General features: G+C 48.1%; 1 protein-coding gene across 2 annotated transcripts in view; it reads left to right on the forward strand.

Annotated features, from left to right (window-relative positions):
- The first annotated feature begins 468 nt into the window (after positions 1-468).
- LOC134911354 (dynein axonemal assembly factor 11-like) overlaps positions 469-16,149 on the forward strand; it is a 101,477-nt gene continuing 85,796 nt past the window's right edge. For both annotated transcript variants that reach the window (XM_063919597.1, XM_063919598.1), the window contains exon 1: positions 469-668. In XM_063919597.1, the coding sequence (XP_063775667.1) occupies positions 658-668 (11 nt within the window). In that variant the 5' untranslated portion in view covers positions 469-657. The remainder of the gene's footprint in view (positions 669-16,149) is intronic.

A 16,149-nucleotide genomic window follows, 5' to 3' on the forward strand; every position in this document is an offset into this window, starting at 1 on the left:
GCGATCAACTCAGCATGACCCCCATTATACATTAAGATAATTATTACTTTGCAAATATACAGCAAGAGAAACCTTAGAACTGTCATTGGAAACCCGATAACTATCATTGGAAACCCGAGTTAGGAAGTTTACCTCAGTGTAACTGTTTTTGGAAGTGTGAAAATATAGGCCTCATGGGGAGATGTGAGGAGAAGATGCCAATAACAATCAGCTTCTATGTTTCATTTGTCTAGTATATTCCATAAAATGATACATAGAATCTGATTGGTTGCTATGATAACTGCTCCATTTGTCCTTTTAAGTCGGTTGAACCCTCTATATTAGGATTCCAGAATGACTATTCTTTATTATAAAGCTCATGTAGGGAATGATCTAAAATATTGCATTGATCACATATCAGCATAATTAGTGACTGCAGATACCATCTCTTCAATAAGCATGTACTTGAAGCTCCAGGCAGCGGAAATGACGGTGTGTTACCAAGTTACAGAGATATTGTCTCTGGGGAAACCGGATCCATGGAGTGCTCCTAAACATCTCACTGTCACTGCACAATGCCGGCAGCCGAGGGTCCGCTATGGTGAGCACACAGAACAGAAGCCTGCAAATGAATGTGGCATTTATAGAGACAAAGTGAATGAGTGACCACATGAAGACATGTCAGAAAGGTGAGACAGCATGTGCAATGCCTGTATTCTGCATACTACCAGCTGGGAAACCAGACAGTCTACTGTTACAGGATTAAGTGTCTTTTCCCAATAGTGTACAGAGGCCTAACTAGCTAAAGGAAATGTGCAGTCAGAAAATGTACTTGTTAATTCATTGTTCTGTCTAACTAAATGAACCTTATGCTTTCGATGCTAGCTTACTGTACATAGAAGGATTTCTTATATTAGAAGATTTAAACGAGCTTAGAACTAGCTTGCAATTATTTCTTGGGGGTAAATATACTAAACCTTCGATGCCAAAGAATTGGTGATGTTGCCCATAGCAACCAATCATATGCTGTCTATCATTTCTTTAATGCCTTTTAGAAAATGATAGTCAGCATCCTCTGTGTTTCCGGGAAGCAGATCTCCAGAGCATCCTGGCGCAGCGGAGCAAGGATGGCGCCTCTTCAACCCTGCACCATCCTGCACTGCATATCCCCGCTTACCGCCTCGCGCCGGCGCCCTCTCTCATTTCGCAACCCAGGTCGCGTGCCCCCCTAGCCCCCCCCCCTTCCCCACCAGTTGCGGCTGTCTATATAAATATATACATAAATCTAACTTTCTCTGCACATGTTATATCTGCCCCCCCCTGCAGTGCACATGGGTTTGCCCATTAGCTAACAAGTTTGCTGCTGCGATCAGATCTGTATTAGGCCCTAAGAAAATGAGCTATTATAAATTAAAGATGGTCAAAAGTGAAACGTTTATGGTTACAATCTTATGTGAAAGTCCTTTTACTGTCATTAAATATACAACAACCTTATAAAACCAAAACGGTATTTAACTTCCTTCTGTGTGGAGACTAAGAGGTAAATTTATTAAAGCTTCTAAAATAGAATTGGTGATGTTGCTCATAGCAACCAATCAGGTTCTATCATTTCTCTAATGCCTTTTAGAAAATGATAGACAACATCAGCAATTCTCTATTTTAGAAGCTTTAGTAAATTTACCCCTTGGAGTCAAGTGCCATTTAAAAGTCCCTGGAATTAAGTTGTTGGTTTTTATTATTATTATTATTATTATTATTATAATTATTATTATTATTATTATTATTATTATCATTCTAATTATTGTACAGCTACCTGTAAATATATTTTGTACCACTTGGTCCTGCTTGTAGCATTATTCCTTAATAACCACTAATTACTCTTTTGAAGGTAAAAATACAATGTTATCATTTTGAGCTATGCAATTCCAATACATCTCATTCAAAGTGACCTTGAAATAATGTAACGTTAAATGTCTGTAGTAAAGCCTGCATAATGTATAATTTTCCATCAGTGCACCTCAGCACTAGGCATCAGACTCTAATTATGTAATTCCAGACTACACTCACTATCACTTGTAGCAAAGTCTAACATACAGTACTGCATATAAAAGCAATGAGGCAGGAATACCGACCGCTGGTCACACGATTACATTCCGAATACTGAATGTGCAGTATAATTCCCCATACGGGATGTGGTCAGATGCCCTCATACAGGAAGCATTGTGATATAAAGTCTATATTTACAGCTGATCGCTTCTAAACATGAATTAATGCTCCCTGTGTTAGTGGTTTCTTTTGCAACCATAATCTTGAAGATCACATTGTTTGCATAGGTTAGTAGGCTTGCACTTTAAAAGAGGACACTTATGAAAAATGCATGTTGCAGTACAGCATGGAAACTATTGGTTTTCTGTAAGGTGAAAGTTCTTTTTCTAGAGAGGAAAGTATTTTATGGTATTATGGTTCTGGGAAAAGTCACAATAAATAGGAAGATTAAAGCTACAACACAAAGGCATCTGCTATTTAATGCTGGACAATATAGGATTTTAATTACTTACCAGTAAATCCTTTTCTCGTAGTCCGTAGAGGATACTGGGGTCCACATTAGTACCATGGGTATAGATGGGTCCACTAGAAGCCTTGGGCACTTTAAGAAATCAATAGTGTGCACTGGCTCCTCCCTCTATGCCCCTCCCACCAGACTCAGTCTAGAAACTGTGCCCGAGGAGACGGACATATCCTGAGGAAGGATTTAACAGAACAGTGGTGAGATTCGAACCAACATACCCAAACAAGAGGAAAGCCATGCTAACCAAACTTGAACAGGAATAGCAACAGCTGAACCAACAACAATACTTAACAAAGTAACAGTGCAGGAAACACGAAGCACTGGGCGGGCACCCAGTATCCTCAACGGCAGTGGTCTCCAACGTTAATTAGGGTGTGAGCTACTTTTTGAAAAATAATCCCTCTGAAAGAGCTACCCCCAATGTGCGCGTTCCTGCAAAAGTGGGTGTGGCCTCACAACTACAAGTATTGCCCCTCCCGCGTAGTGCCAGATACACAAATAATGCCCCCCAGCAGTGTCAGATACACAAATAATGCTCCCCAGCAGTGCCAGATATACAAATAATGCCCCTACCAGTGCCAGATACAATGCCCCTACCAGTGCCAGATACAATGCCCCCCACAGTGCCAGATACAGTGCCCCCTCCAGTGCCAGATACAATGCCCCCCTACATTGCCAGATACAGTGCACCAACAGTGCCAAATACAGTGCCCCCACAGTGCCAGATACAGTGCCCCCCTGCAGTGCCAGATACAGTGCCCCCCTGCAGTGCCAGATACAGTGCCCCCCTGCAGTGCCAGATACAATGCCCCCCTGCAGTGCCAGATGCAGTGCCCCCGCAGTGCCAGATTCAGTACCCCCACAGTGCCAGATACAGTGCCCCCCTGCAGTGCCAGATTCAGTGCCCACAGTGCCAGATACAGTGCCCCCACAGTGCCAGATACAATGCCCCTCCTGCAGTGCCAGATACAATGCCCCTCCTGCAGTGCCAGATACAGTGCCCCCTGCAGTGCCAGATACAGTGCCCCCACAGTGCCAGATAAAATGCCCCTCTGCAGTGCCAGATTCAGTGCCCTCAAAGTGCCAGATATAGTGCCCCCATAGTGCCAGATGCAGTGCCAGATACAGTGCCCCCCTGCAGTGCCAGATACAATGCCCCCAGTGCCAGATACAATGCCCCCTGCAGTACCAGATACAATGCCCCCCAGCAGTGCCAGATACAATGTCCCCAGTGCCAGATACAGTGCCCCCACAGTGTCCGATACAGTGCCCCCACAGTGCCAGATACAACGCCCCCTTGCAGTGGCAGATATAGTGCCCCCACAGTGCCAGATACAATGCCCCCTTGCAGTGGCAGATACAATGCCTCCCTGTGCCCACAGTGCCAGATACAGTGCCAGATACAATGCCCCCCTGCAGTGCCAGATACAGTGCCCCCACAGTGCCAGATAGTGCCCCCCTGCAGTGCCAGATACAATGCCCCCTGCAGTGCCAGATACAATGCCCCCACAGTGCCAGATTCAGTGCCCCCAGTGCCAGATATAGTGCCCCCACAGTGCCCGATACAGTGCTCCCCCCCATGCTCACCGCTGCTGGCTTCTTCTCTGAGGGACGGGAGGGGAGGGGAGGAGAGCGCAGCGCAGCGCACGCCTCTCCTGCCTTTGACATCCGGGGGATGGTGAGGGTGATGGTCTCTGGCAGCGGCGGGCATTTGAAATATAGCGCCGGTATGTGAGCCAATCAAAGCTCACGGTCCGGCAGCCAATCAGGTGCCGCCGCTGCCAGTCCACGAGCTCTGATTGGATGACGGCCGACACCATATTAAAAATGAAGGGAGTGCCATGCCATTGATTGTCCGATCCCGCGCGCTCTGCAAGCTACCGAAATTTCTGCGGGGAGCTATCGGCAGCTCGCGAGCGATGGGTTGGCGATCACTGCTCTACGGACTACAAGAAAAGGATTTACCGGTAGGTAATTAAAATCCTATTTTCTCATGCATCCTTACTGGGGTCCACATTAGTACCATGGGGATGTACCAAAGCTCCCAAATCGGGCGGGAGAGTGCTGAGGTTCCTGCAGAACTGATTAACCAAACTGAAGGTCCTCAGAGGCCAAAGTATCGAACTTGTAGAACATACCAAATGTGTTCGACCATGACCATGTAGCTGCTCGGTAGAGCTGTAAAGCCAAGGCACCCCGGGCAGCCGCCCAGGAAGAACCCACCGATCTAGTAGAGTGGGCCTGAACTTTAGGAACAGGCAACCCTGCCGTAGAATAAGCCTGCTGGATAGTACACCTGATCCAGTGAGCAATAGACTGGTTTGAAGCAGGACACACAATTTTCTTGGGATCATAGAGAACAAACAGCGAGTCCGACTTTCTGTGACGGGCTGTCCGGTTCACATAGATCTTCAAAGCCCTCACAACGTCCAAGGACTTTGAGGAAGCAGAGGTGTCTGTAAGCATCGGAACCACAATAGGTTGGTTGATATGAAACGAAGACACCACCTTAGGAAGAAATTGATGACGCGTTCTGAGTTCAGCTCTATCTTCATTAAAAATCAAATAGGGGCTTTTGTGAGACAACGCCCCCAGTTCCGACACACGCCTTGCGGAAGCCAAGGCCAACAGTGTAACGGTCTTCCACGTAAGAAACTTTGGGGGTAATTCAGACCTGATCGTAGCAGCAAATTTGTTAGCAGTTGGGCAAAACCATGTGCACTGCAGGTGGAGCAGATGTAACATTTGCAGAGAGAGTTAGATTTGGCTGGGTTATTTTGTTTCTGTGCAGGGTAAATACTGACTGCTTTATTTTTACACTGCAATTTAAATTTCAGTTTGAACACACCCCACTCAAATCTAACGCTCTCTGCACATGTTATATCTGCCCCCCCCCCTGCAATGCACATGGTTTTGCCCAACTGCTAACAAATTTGCTGCTGCGATCAACTCTGAATTAGGCCCTTTACGTCAACCTCCTGTAAAGGCTCAAACCATTCCGGTTATAGGAACTGCAACACCACGTTGAGATCCCAAAGTGCCGTGGGAGGCACAAAGGGCGGTTGGATGTACAGAACACCCTTCAAGAACGTTTGAACCTCAGGGAAAGAAGCCAATTGTTTCTGGAAGAAAATGAATAAGGCTGAAATCTGGACTTTCAAGGAGCCCAAACGTAGGCCCACATCCACACCTGACTGTAGAAAAAGAAGGAAACGTCCCAGTTGAAATTCCACTGTAGGAAAGTTCCTGTTTTCACACCACAAGACATATTTTTACCAAATATGGTGGTAATGTTTAGATGTTACCCCTTTCCTGGCCTGCATCATAATAGGAATAAGCTTATCCGGGATCCCCTTCCGGCTATAATCTGACGCTCAACCTCCATGCCGTCAAACGTAGCCATGTTAAGTCTTGATAAATGAATGGCCCCTGTTGTAGAAGATCCTCGTGAAGAGGCAGAGGCCACCGGTCCTCTAGGAGCATCTCCAGTAGATCCGCGCACCAGGCCCTTCTTGGCCAGTCCGGAGCAATGAGAATTGCTTGAACCCTTTCCCTTTTTATTCTTTTGAGAATTCTTGGGCTCAATGGAAGAGGGGGAAACACGTAAACCATCTGGTAGACCCATAGAGCCACCAGAGCGTCCACCGCCGCTGCTTGTGGGTCCCTCGACCTGGAACAATACCGCGTGAGCTTCTTGTTGAGACAAGAGGCCATCATGTCTATTTGTGGAATCCCCCACCAACGAGTCAAGGACTCGAACACCTGCGGGTGAAGGCCCCACTCTCCTGGGTGGAGGTCATGGGGGTCATTCCGAGTTGCTCGCTCGTTGCCGATTTTCGCAATGGAGCGATTAAGGCAAAAATGCGCATGCGCATGGTACGCAGCGCGCATGCGCTAAGTATTTTAGCACAAAACTTAGAAGATTTACTCACGTCCGAACAAAGAATTTTCATCATTGAAGTGATCGGAGTGTGATTGACAGAAAGTGGGTGTTTCTGGGCGGAAACTGACCGTTTTCTGGGAGTGTGCGGAAAAACGCAGGCGTGCCAGGATAAAACGCGGGAGTGTCTGCAGAAACGGGGGAGTGGCTGGCCGAACGCAGGGCGTGTTTGTGACGTCAAACCAGGAACAAAACGGGCTGAGCTGATCGCAGTGTAGGAGTAAGTCTCGAGCTACTCAGAAACTGCTAAGAATTATTTATTCGCAATTTTGCTACTCTTTCGTTTGCTTTTCTGCTAAGCTAAGATACACTCCCAGAGGGCAGCGGCCTAGCGTGTGCAATGCTGCTAAAAGCAGCTAGCGAACGAACAACTCGGAATGAGGGCCCATGTCTGCTGAGGAAGTCCGCTTCCCAGTTGTCTACTCCTGGAATGAAGATTGCCGACAGCGCCACAGCATGTCTTTCTGCCCAGAGGAGAATCCTTGTTACCTCTGACATTGCTGCTCTGCTCTTCGTTCCGCTCTGTCGGTTTATGTACGTTACTGTCGTCACATTGTCCGACTGAACTTGAATGACGTAATCTTGAAGAAGATACGAAGCCTGTAGAAGGGCATTGTATGTGGCCCTTAGCTCCGGAATGTTGATCGGAAGAGTGGTTTTCTGACTTGACCATTTTCCTTGGAACTGTTCCCCCTGGGTGACTGCTCCCCAACTTCTGAGGCTTGCCTCTGTGGCTAGCAGAATTCAATTTTGAATCCCGAACCGTCGACCCTCGGTCAGGTGAGAAGTCTGAAGCCTCCACAGAAGAGAATTCCTGGCTTTGAGCGACAGACGTATCCTCTGGTGCATGTGAAGATGCGAACCGGACCACTTGTCCAACAGATCCAGCTGGAAGGGCCTTGCGTGAAATCTTCCATATTGCAGAGCCTCGTAAGAGGCTACCATCTTCCCCAGAAGGCGAATGCATAGATGCACTGAAATCCGGGCTGGTTTTAGAACATCCCGCGCCATCGACTGGATTACCAAAGCCTTTTCCAATGGAAGGAATACCTTCTGTGCCTCCGTGTCCAGTATCATCTCCAGGAACGAAAGCCTCCGTGTTGGTTCCAGGTGGGATTTTGGCAGGTTCAGAATCCACCCATGATCTTGGAGTAGTCGGGTTGAGAGGGCAATTCTGTCCAACAACCTCTTCCTGGAGGATGCTTTTATCAGCAGGTCATCCAGGTACGGTATTATGTCAACTTCACTCCCTGCCTGCGGAGGAGAAACATTACCTCTGCCATTACCTTGGTGAACACCCTCGGTGCCGTGGAGAGGCCAAATGGCCGGGCCTGGAACTGGTAGTGACAGCCCTGTAGTGCAAACCGTAGGTAAGCCTGATGAGGCGGCCAAATCAGGATATGAAAGTATGCATCCTTGATGTCCAGGGACACCAGAAATTCTCCCTCCTCCAAATCTGAGATCATCACTCTCAGAGACTCCATCTTGAACTTGAACACCCTTAGGTACGGGTTCAGTGACTTGAGGTTTAAAATGGGCCTTACCAAACCGTCCAGTTTCGGCACCACAAACAGGTTGGAGTAATAACCTTTGTTTTGTAGTTGAAGTGGAACTGGGACAATGACCTGAGATTGTACCAGCTACTGGATGGCTGCCTACAAAATCAGACCTGCTTTTGGAGAAGCTGGTAAGCCTGATTTGAAGAATCTAAGAGGTGGGAGTTCTTGAAACTCCAGTCTCTATCCCTGGGTGATAAGGTCTTTGACCCAGGGATCCTGACATGATGTTGCCCAAATGTGACTGAAATAACGTAACCTGTCTTCCAGGCAGTGCGGTCCACCGTCATGCTGAAGGCTCGGAGGAAGCAGAAACGGAGGTCTGTTCCCGAGAACCTGCAGTTGCTGGTTTTCTGGGTTTACCTCTATTACCTTTGAAGGCTGTAGAAGAACCTTTGGATTTGCCTTTAAATGTCGGTGTCTGAAAGGACTGCAGAGTTGGAGCAGAGTAGGTTTTCCTAGCTGGGGGTGCTGCGGATGGAAAGTACGTAGACTTACCCACCGTAGCCTTGGATATCCACGTATCCAGTTCATCTCCAAAAAGGGCCTCACCCATGGTAGGCTTTACACGCCTTTCCTGGAATCCGCATCTGCAGTCCATTGGCGTAGCCATAAGCCCCTGCGCGCTGACACTGCCATGGCAGTGGTGCGTGCGTGAAGCAAACCAATTTCCTTTAAGGCCTCTACCATAATAGTAGCAGAGTCGTGAATATGTTGTACGAGTAAAATTATCTCCCCCTGGGTAAAGAATCTAATCCGCCAATTAGGTTTCCTGACCACTTAGCAATGTCCTTAGTGATCCATGCACATGCAATAGTAGGTCTCTGGGCCACCCCAGCAGCAGTGTATAAGGATTTGAGAGTGGTCTCAATCTTGCGGTCAGCGATGTCCTGGATGCTGACCCAGGAATAGTTAAGACTATCTTACGTGACAACCTAGACACCGATGTGTCCACAATCGACGGTTTTTCACATTTCTTTCTATCCTCCAGAGGAAAGGAAAAGGATGTAATTAACCTTTTAGGGATCTGAAACTTTTATCAGGATTAGCCCAAGTTTCTTCAAACAGAGCATTCAATTCCTTTGATGCAGGAAAAGTAGCTGAGGATTTCTTTTTTACATTAAAATAAGATTCCTCCTCTACCTCCACCACCTTGTCAGGAATGTGCAGGACATCTCTAATAGCTTCTATTAGGGCCTGTATTCCTTGTGACAGGACTGCATCCCCCCCACTTGCATCCACTTCACCCTCCTCTGTGCCTGATGTATCGTCATCAGTATCAGCCTGCATGAGCTGGGCCAGATTATGCTTTTGTGGGCAAATGGCAGGGGTCTGAGACGCTGGTATGGGAACTGAATCTCTATTCATCAGGTCATCCAGAGACTGTCTTAATTATTGCGTCTCTTTCTCAGAATGGGATAATTTAGTAGAAATATTATATATCATCCCCTTAATGGAATCTAACCATGGGGGTTGAGCCCCACTAGTCTGAGAATGTGTACTATTCTGGGTACACGGTAGAGAGTCTCCGGGGGAGGACAGACACTCTGCTGTGCAGGAAACACAGTCCCTGGACATGGTAACGTGAAGGGACACACACAGAAGGTGAAAACACAGTTTAACCCATAGGGAGACACAGAAATGGAGCCAGCCACACCACACTCTTTTAGCCAAGTAAAACCCTCAATAGGGCTTAGTATTCTACAACACTCCCCCCTTCTAAGACCCGCTGGTACCGCTGAGGAAACGTGGAGTCTTCGTGGAGGAGCTGCGCTTCCTTGTGATGCCTGTCAGTGCAAGCTGCAGAGGGAAAATGGCGCTGGTGAGCTGCTGGATCCGCTCATAGTGAAGCTCCAGTTCCGTAAACTCGCGCTGCTTCCCATTTTTTTTATACTGGCCTGAGGTCTTGTTTTATATAACAGAGGGTTAGAACCCTTAAGTTATGCCAATGTGGGCATCATTGGTGGTTCAGTGCGCCCCTCACAGTGTGTCCTCCTGAGCCTCCGGGAGCGCAGCCTGTATGTCAGTGCTGCGCTCCTACCCTTGTGCCGCCATTCCCGCCAGCGACCCGCTAACCGGGCTGCCGGCGTTCCACTCACCACTCTTCTTTCTTCTGGCTCTGTTAGGGGTGGTGGCATGCTGTGGGAGGGTACGCTCTACGTGGTGGGGCTTGCAAATAACTACCACAGGAGCACAGTGTCCTGTCAGCGGAGAAATGGGACCATTAACTCTTTAGGAAGTTGGCCCGTTCTCCCCCCAAGCCCCACGAAGCAGGCATGCTGGTGCCACCCAGCAATGCCTGTAAAACAACAAACAGAAAATAAATGTAGAAACTCTTCAGGAGCTTCCCTAAGTGTGACTGGCTCCTCCGGGCACATTTTCTAAACTGAGTCTGGTGGGATGGGCATAGAGGGAGGAGCCAGTGCACACTATTGATTTCTTAAAGTGCCCAAGGCTCCTAGTGGACCCGTCTACACCCATGGTACTAATGTGGACCCCAGTATCCTCTATCAGGCATGTCCAAACTGCGGCCCTCCAGCTGTTGTGAAACTACATATCCCAGCATGCCCTGACACAGTTTTGCTGTCAAAGAATGCTAAAGCTGTGTCAGGACATGCTGGGATGTGTAGTTTCTCAACAACTGGAGGGCCGCAGTTTGGACATGCCTGCTCTAGGACGTAAGAGAAATAAGAAATACAAATGCTGCAGATATTTCAGGCACAGGCTGGACTGTAACCATTGCAATATGCATTATGGGTCCAGGCTAGGGTTTTTAAAATTGGTAATTTAGAACCGGTAACCATATAAAATAAAATTCCTGCCAATCTGACTCCTTTTTTGTTGTAAAATAAAAGCCTGATCTGGGTTATGCTGGGTACACACCAAACAATGTGTGTACCGGGTACCCAGCAACTGCACAATACATGGTGCCATCCGTACACACTGCACGATGCAGTGGACGACGGGCAATGTATTGTTGCCGTCGTATTTAAAATGCATGCCGTCATTCCCTGGGTTGTCCCATTGGGCAAGCAGCACGCCAAAAAAGACAACCCAGGGAGCAGCTTGTTGGAGCACGCAATCGTGCGTACACACTGAGTGATGTGGCTGATCTACAGTATCATTCCAATTCGTGACAGAGCGATTTGTCATCTGATTAAGCACCTAGTGTGTACCGGCTTAACATACTACAGTCAAAAATGCCTTTAGTTGCACTGTGTTATCTCACTGTGTAGCAGGGATATGCAATCAGGGGAGGCAGTGCCTCACCTGTCATGTTCCCTATCATACTTAGATTTATCACTATAAAAATGATTGGAATAACACAAAGAAGATATTTATAACTTATAAGTATCTTCTTTGTATTAATACAATCATTTTTATAGATAAAGCTTACCAGGGTTGTAGGGCTCCTGGAACTGCAGGGAGAGATAGAGATGAGGCAGTAGCAGCTCAGCTTCATCTCTCACACTGCCAGGCACTGCCTGTACAGATGGGCGGGGCTACACAGTGGCCAATCATACTGCTTAGAATAGAGAAATGTGAGGCATGCCTCACAGTTGGGGGAGTGTTTGATCTCTGATCAGTGCCAGATTAAGGTCCTCATCGGCCTGGAGCTGAAATTTATGAAGGGCCTATTGTGTGCCGCCACAAGGGGTGTGACCAGCATTGTGGGGGTGTGGCTACTGGTATGGGGATGTGAACAGTGCTATATATATATATATATATATATATAAAATTTGTGTGTGTATATATATATATATATATACATATATAAAATTTGTGTGTGTGTATATATATATATATATATATATATATGTATGTACGTACGTACGTACGTACGTTCGTGTGTTTGAAACAGAAAAATCCCAGCGCTCTACTTATTATATTACAATAGTTATTTTATTAAAAGGAAAGGAAAAAGGGGGAAGAACAGTGGAAGATGGGAGGAAAACAGGAGGAAGAACAGGGGCTAGATGGGAGGAAGATGGGAGAGAGACAGGGAGAAGAATAGGGGCTAGATGGGAGGAAGACAGCAGGAGATATGGGGAAGAACAATGGAAGATGGGAGGAAGATAGGGGGAAGAGCAGTCTGGTGTTCTGGTGAGGGGGGGGGGGGAATCAGCCTGTTGAAAGGGGAGGAGGGGTATTAGCCTAGTGACAAGGGGAAGAGGGGGGATTAGCCTGGTGAGGGAAGGTGGATTAGCCTGGTGAGGGAGTGGGGGGATTAGCCTGGTGGGGAGGGGGGGGGGGGTAACCTGGTGACGGGGGAGGAAGGGTGGTTATGTCTGGAGGGGGGTTAGCCTGGTGACAGGGGGAGGAGGGGGGATTATGCTGGTGAGGGAGGGGGTTTAGCCTAGTGACTGGGGGAGGAGGGGGATTAGTTTGGTGAGGGGAGGTTAGCCTGGTGACAGGGAGAGGAGAATTAGCCTAGTGACAGGGGGAGGAGGGGGAATTAGCCTGGTGAGAGAGAGAGAGGAGTGGTGATTCATTTGTTGAAGGGGTGGGTTAGCCTACTAACAGGAGGAGGCGGGTTAGGCTAGTGAGGGGGGTTAACCTGGTGAGGGGAGGAGGGGTGATTACTTTGGTGAGGGGGGTGGTTTAGCCTGGTGACAGGGGGAGGAGGGGGATTAGTTTGCTGAGGGGGTTAGCCTGGTGACATTGGGAGGAGGGGAGATTAGGTTGGTGAGGGGAGGAGGAGGCGGGATTAGCCTGGTAACAGGGGGAGGAGGTCTGGAGGGTGGGTTAACCTGGTGACAGGGGGGTGGAGGGGATTAGCCTGGTAACAGGGTGAGGTATGGGGAATTAACCTGGTAACAGTGGGAGGAGGGGTTAGCCCATTCACTTGAGCTGCTGCTACATAATATATTCTGTATATTACCTGTCACTTCCAGATGGTGGCTCCGGTCGGGGCTCCAGGTTATCTGGTTTACCAGGACAAGACACAGTCTTAGTAACACGGAAGGCCCAGCCTTCCGCGGCCGCCAATCGCCGCACATCCGCGGGCCGCCCGGGGTATAGAGGGAGCTGCTGCTGAGACAGGAACCCTGCGGGAGCCGCCAAGGCCAGGGATGCAGCCTGGCGGCCTTCCAGATAGGCTGGGGGCATGGTCCAGGCTGCCCGGCACCCCTCTCACTGCTGCACACGCTTAGTAATAATGGGGCCGGCCCTGGTCCCCTGTCACTCATCCCCTCAAGGCTCATCTCTACAATGGCGGTGCCGGCAGCAGCAGAGCAGTGCAGCTGGTTGCTAGTGCCGCCGGATCCTTTCTAGCGCCCAGCAGTAGATAGAGCTCAGGCGGGGTGGATCTGCAGCTGTGCCCACCAGACCGCAGCGTCACTGGCAGGCTGGTGTAGCAGGATTGTTTTTCCTGTTTACAGCAAGTGGCTGTGGGCCTATTTTGCTGATGGGCCTGGAGCTGCAGCTCCATCAGCCCCATTGTTAATCCAGCCCTGTCTCTGATGGGCACCTCGGATTGGTCATGTGACCAATCCAGGAAGTGCAAAAAGACCGGAGCTGAACAGACAGTAGATGCTAAATCCTAGTGGGCTAAGGGACCCTGAGCAGACAGGGGAGGAGGGAGATGGTGATCTGAAGTGCCAGCAGCAGCCGCCCGTGCACAGTAACTGGGGTGAGTAGCAGCCAGTACCTAGTCTGTGTGTGTGTGTGTGTGTGTGTGTGTGTGTGTGTGTCATCTGTAGTGAGTGTTGGAACAGGTGTGTGTCATCTGTAGTGAGTGTGGGGACAGGACTCTGTGTGTGTGTGTCATCTGTAGTGAGTGCGGGGAAAGGACTCTGTGTATGTGTGTGTGTGTGTGTCATCTGTAGTGAGTGTGGGAACAGGACTCTAGATGACACACACGTGAGTGCGGGGACAGGACTCTGTGTATGTATGTGTGTGTATGTGTGTGTGTGTGTGTCATCTGTAGTGAGTGTGGGAACAGGACTCTAGATGACACACACGTGAGTGCGGGGACAGGACTCTGTGTGTGTGGCATCTGTAGTGAGTGCGGGGACAGGACTCTGTGTGTGTGGCATCTGTAGTGAGTGCGGGGACAGGACTCTGTGTGCATGGCATCTGTAGTGAGTGTGGGGACAGGTGTGTGTCATCTGTAGTGAGTGTGGGGACAGGTGTGTCATCTGTAGTGAGTGTGGGGACAGGTGTGTGTCATCTGTAGTGAGTGTGGGGAAAGGTGTGTGACATCTGTAGTGAGTGTGTGTGTGTGTGTGTGACATCTGTAGTGAGTATGGGGACAGGTGTGTGTGTGTGTGTGTGTTGCATCTGTAATGAGTGTGGGTACAGGTGTGTGTGTGTGTGTGGCATCTGTAGTGAGTTCGGAGACAGGACTATGTGTGAGTGGCTACAGTAGTGAGATATTGTGTACAGATGTGTTCCTGTTCTCCCTCCCAAATTGCTGCTGACTGTATCACTGATGACTGTATTGACCTGTGTAACCTCCTGCACCAGGCCAGCTGAGTTCTGCAGGTGAAGGTGCAATGGGGGGCACCTCACCCAGAAGTTAGTATCCACCAGTTTACGCCCACCACTATGGTGATGGCTGTGACCTGGCTATTACTGTATGTATGTTCTCCCCGTGTTTGCATGGATGTAGTGCAGGGACATAAGAGTTAAATTGTGTAGGGGGTGAGACAGGTTCCCGACACTGATACCCACCACCATTTGTGCCTCCCCAGCCTCTGACCTCACCGCACGTCACTGCTGTGTAGGGGAGTCATATTAGCAGGTAGGGTAGGAAATATATGTGTGATACCTAGTGATGAGCGGGTTCGGATCCTCGGGATCCGAACCCGCCCGAACTTCACCTTTTTTTTCACGGGTCCGAGCGACTCGGATCCTCCCGCCTTGCTCGGTTAACCCGAGCGCGCCCGAACGTCATCATCCCGCTGTCGGATTCTCGCGAGATTCGGATTCTATATAAGGAGCCGCGCGTCGCCGCCATTTTCACATGTGCATTGAGATTGATAGGGAGAGGACGTGGCTGGCGTCCTCTCCGTTATAGTAGAAAAGACTGAGTGACTTAGTTATAATTGTGGGGAGGATTGGGGACGGGGAGCAGCTGTTAGGGAGTACAGTGCAGGGTTTTGATTATACCACCAGTGAGTTTAATCCGTTGTTTCTCTGACTGAAAAAAAATGCTCCACCATATCTGTGCTCACTCAGTGTGCTGCACTGCTGCATATATCTGTGCTGAGTGCACTGCTCACACTGCCTAATTGTGGGGACTGGGGAGCAGTTATAGCAGGAGTACAGTGCACAGTTTTGCTGACAGTGACCACCAGTCCAGTATACGTTTGTCTGCCTGAAAAACACTCCTGTGGTGGCTTTTTTTTTCTTCATACTAGTTTAGCAGTCTGCTGACAGTGTCCACCAGGTCCGTTATTATTATTATACAGTATATTATATATATATATATATATATATATATATATATATATATATATATAGAGCAGTATGGTAGGCCACGGCAGTACCTACCTCTGTGTCGTCAGTGCACTCGTCGTCCATAAGTAATATAATACTATACTATCCATCCATCTACATTGTATACCTGTGGTGGGTTTTTTTTTTTTCTTCATACTAGTTTAGCAGTCTGCTGACAGTGTCCACCAGGTCCGTTATTACTATTATACAGTATATTATATATATATATATATAGCAGTACGGTAGGCCACGGCTGTACCTACCTCTGTGTCGTCAGTGCACTCATCGTCCATAAGTAATATAATACTATACTATCCATCCATCTACATTGTATACCTGTGGTGGGTTTTTTTTTCTTCATACTAGTTTAGCAGTCTGCTGACAGTGTCCACCAGGTCCGTTATTATTATTATACAGTATATTATATATATATATATATATATATATATATATATAGCAGTACGGTAGGCCACGGCTGTACCTACCTCTGTGTCATCAGTGCACTCGTCGTCCATAAGTAATATAATACTATATTATCCATCCATCTACATTGTATACCTGTGGTGGTTTTTTTTTTTTTCATACTAGTTTAGCAGTCTGCTGACAGTGTCCACCAGGTCCGTTATTATTATTATACAGTATATTATATATATATATATAGC

The sequence above is a fragment of the Pseudophryne corroboree genome, chromosome 4, assembly GCF_028390025.1.
Source record: "Pseudophryne corroboree isolate aPseCor3 chromosome 4, aPseCor3.hap2, whole genome shotgun sequence".
Classification (NCBI taxonomy): Eukaryota; Metazoa; Chordata; class Amphibia; order Anura; family Myobatrachidae; genus Pseudophryne; species Pseudophryne corroboree.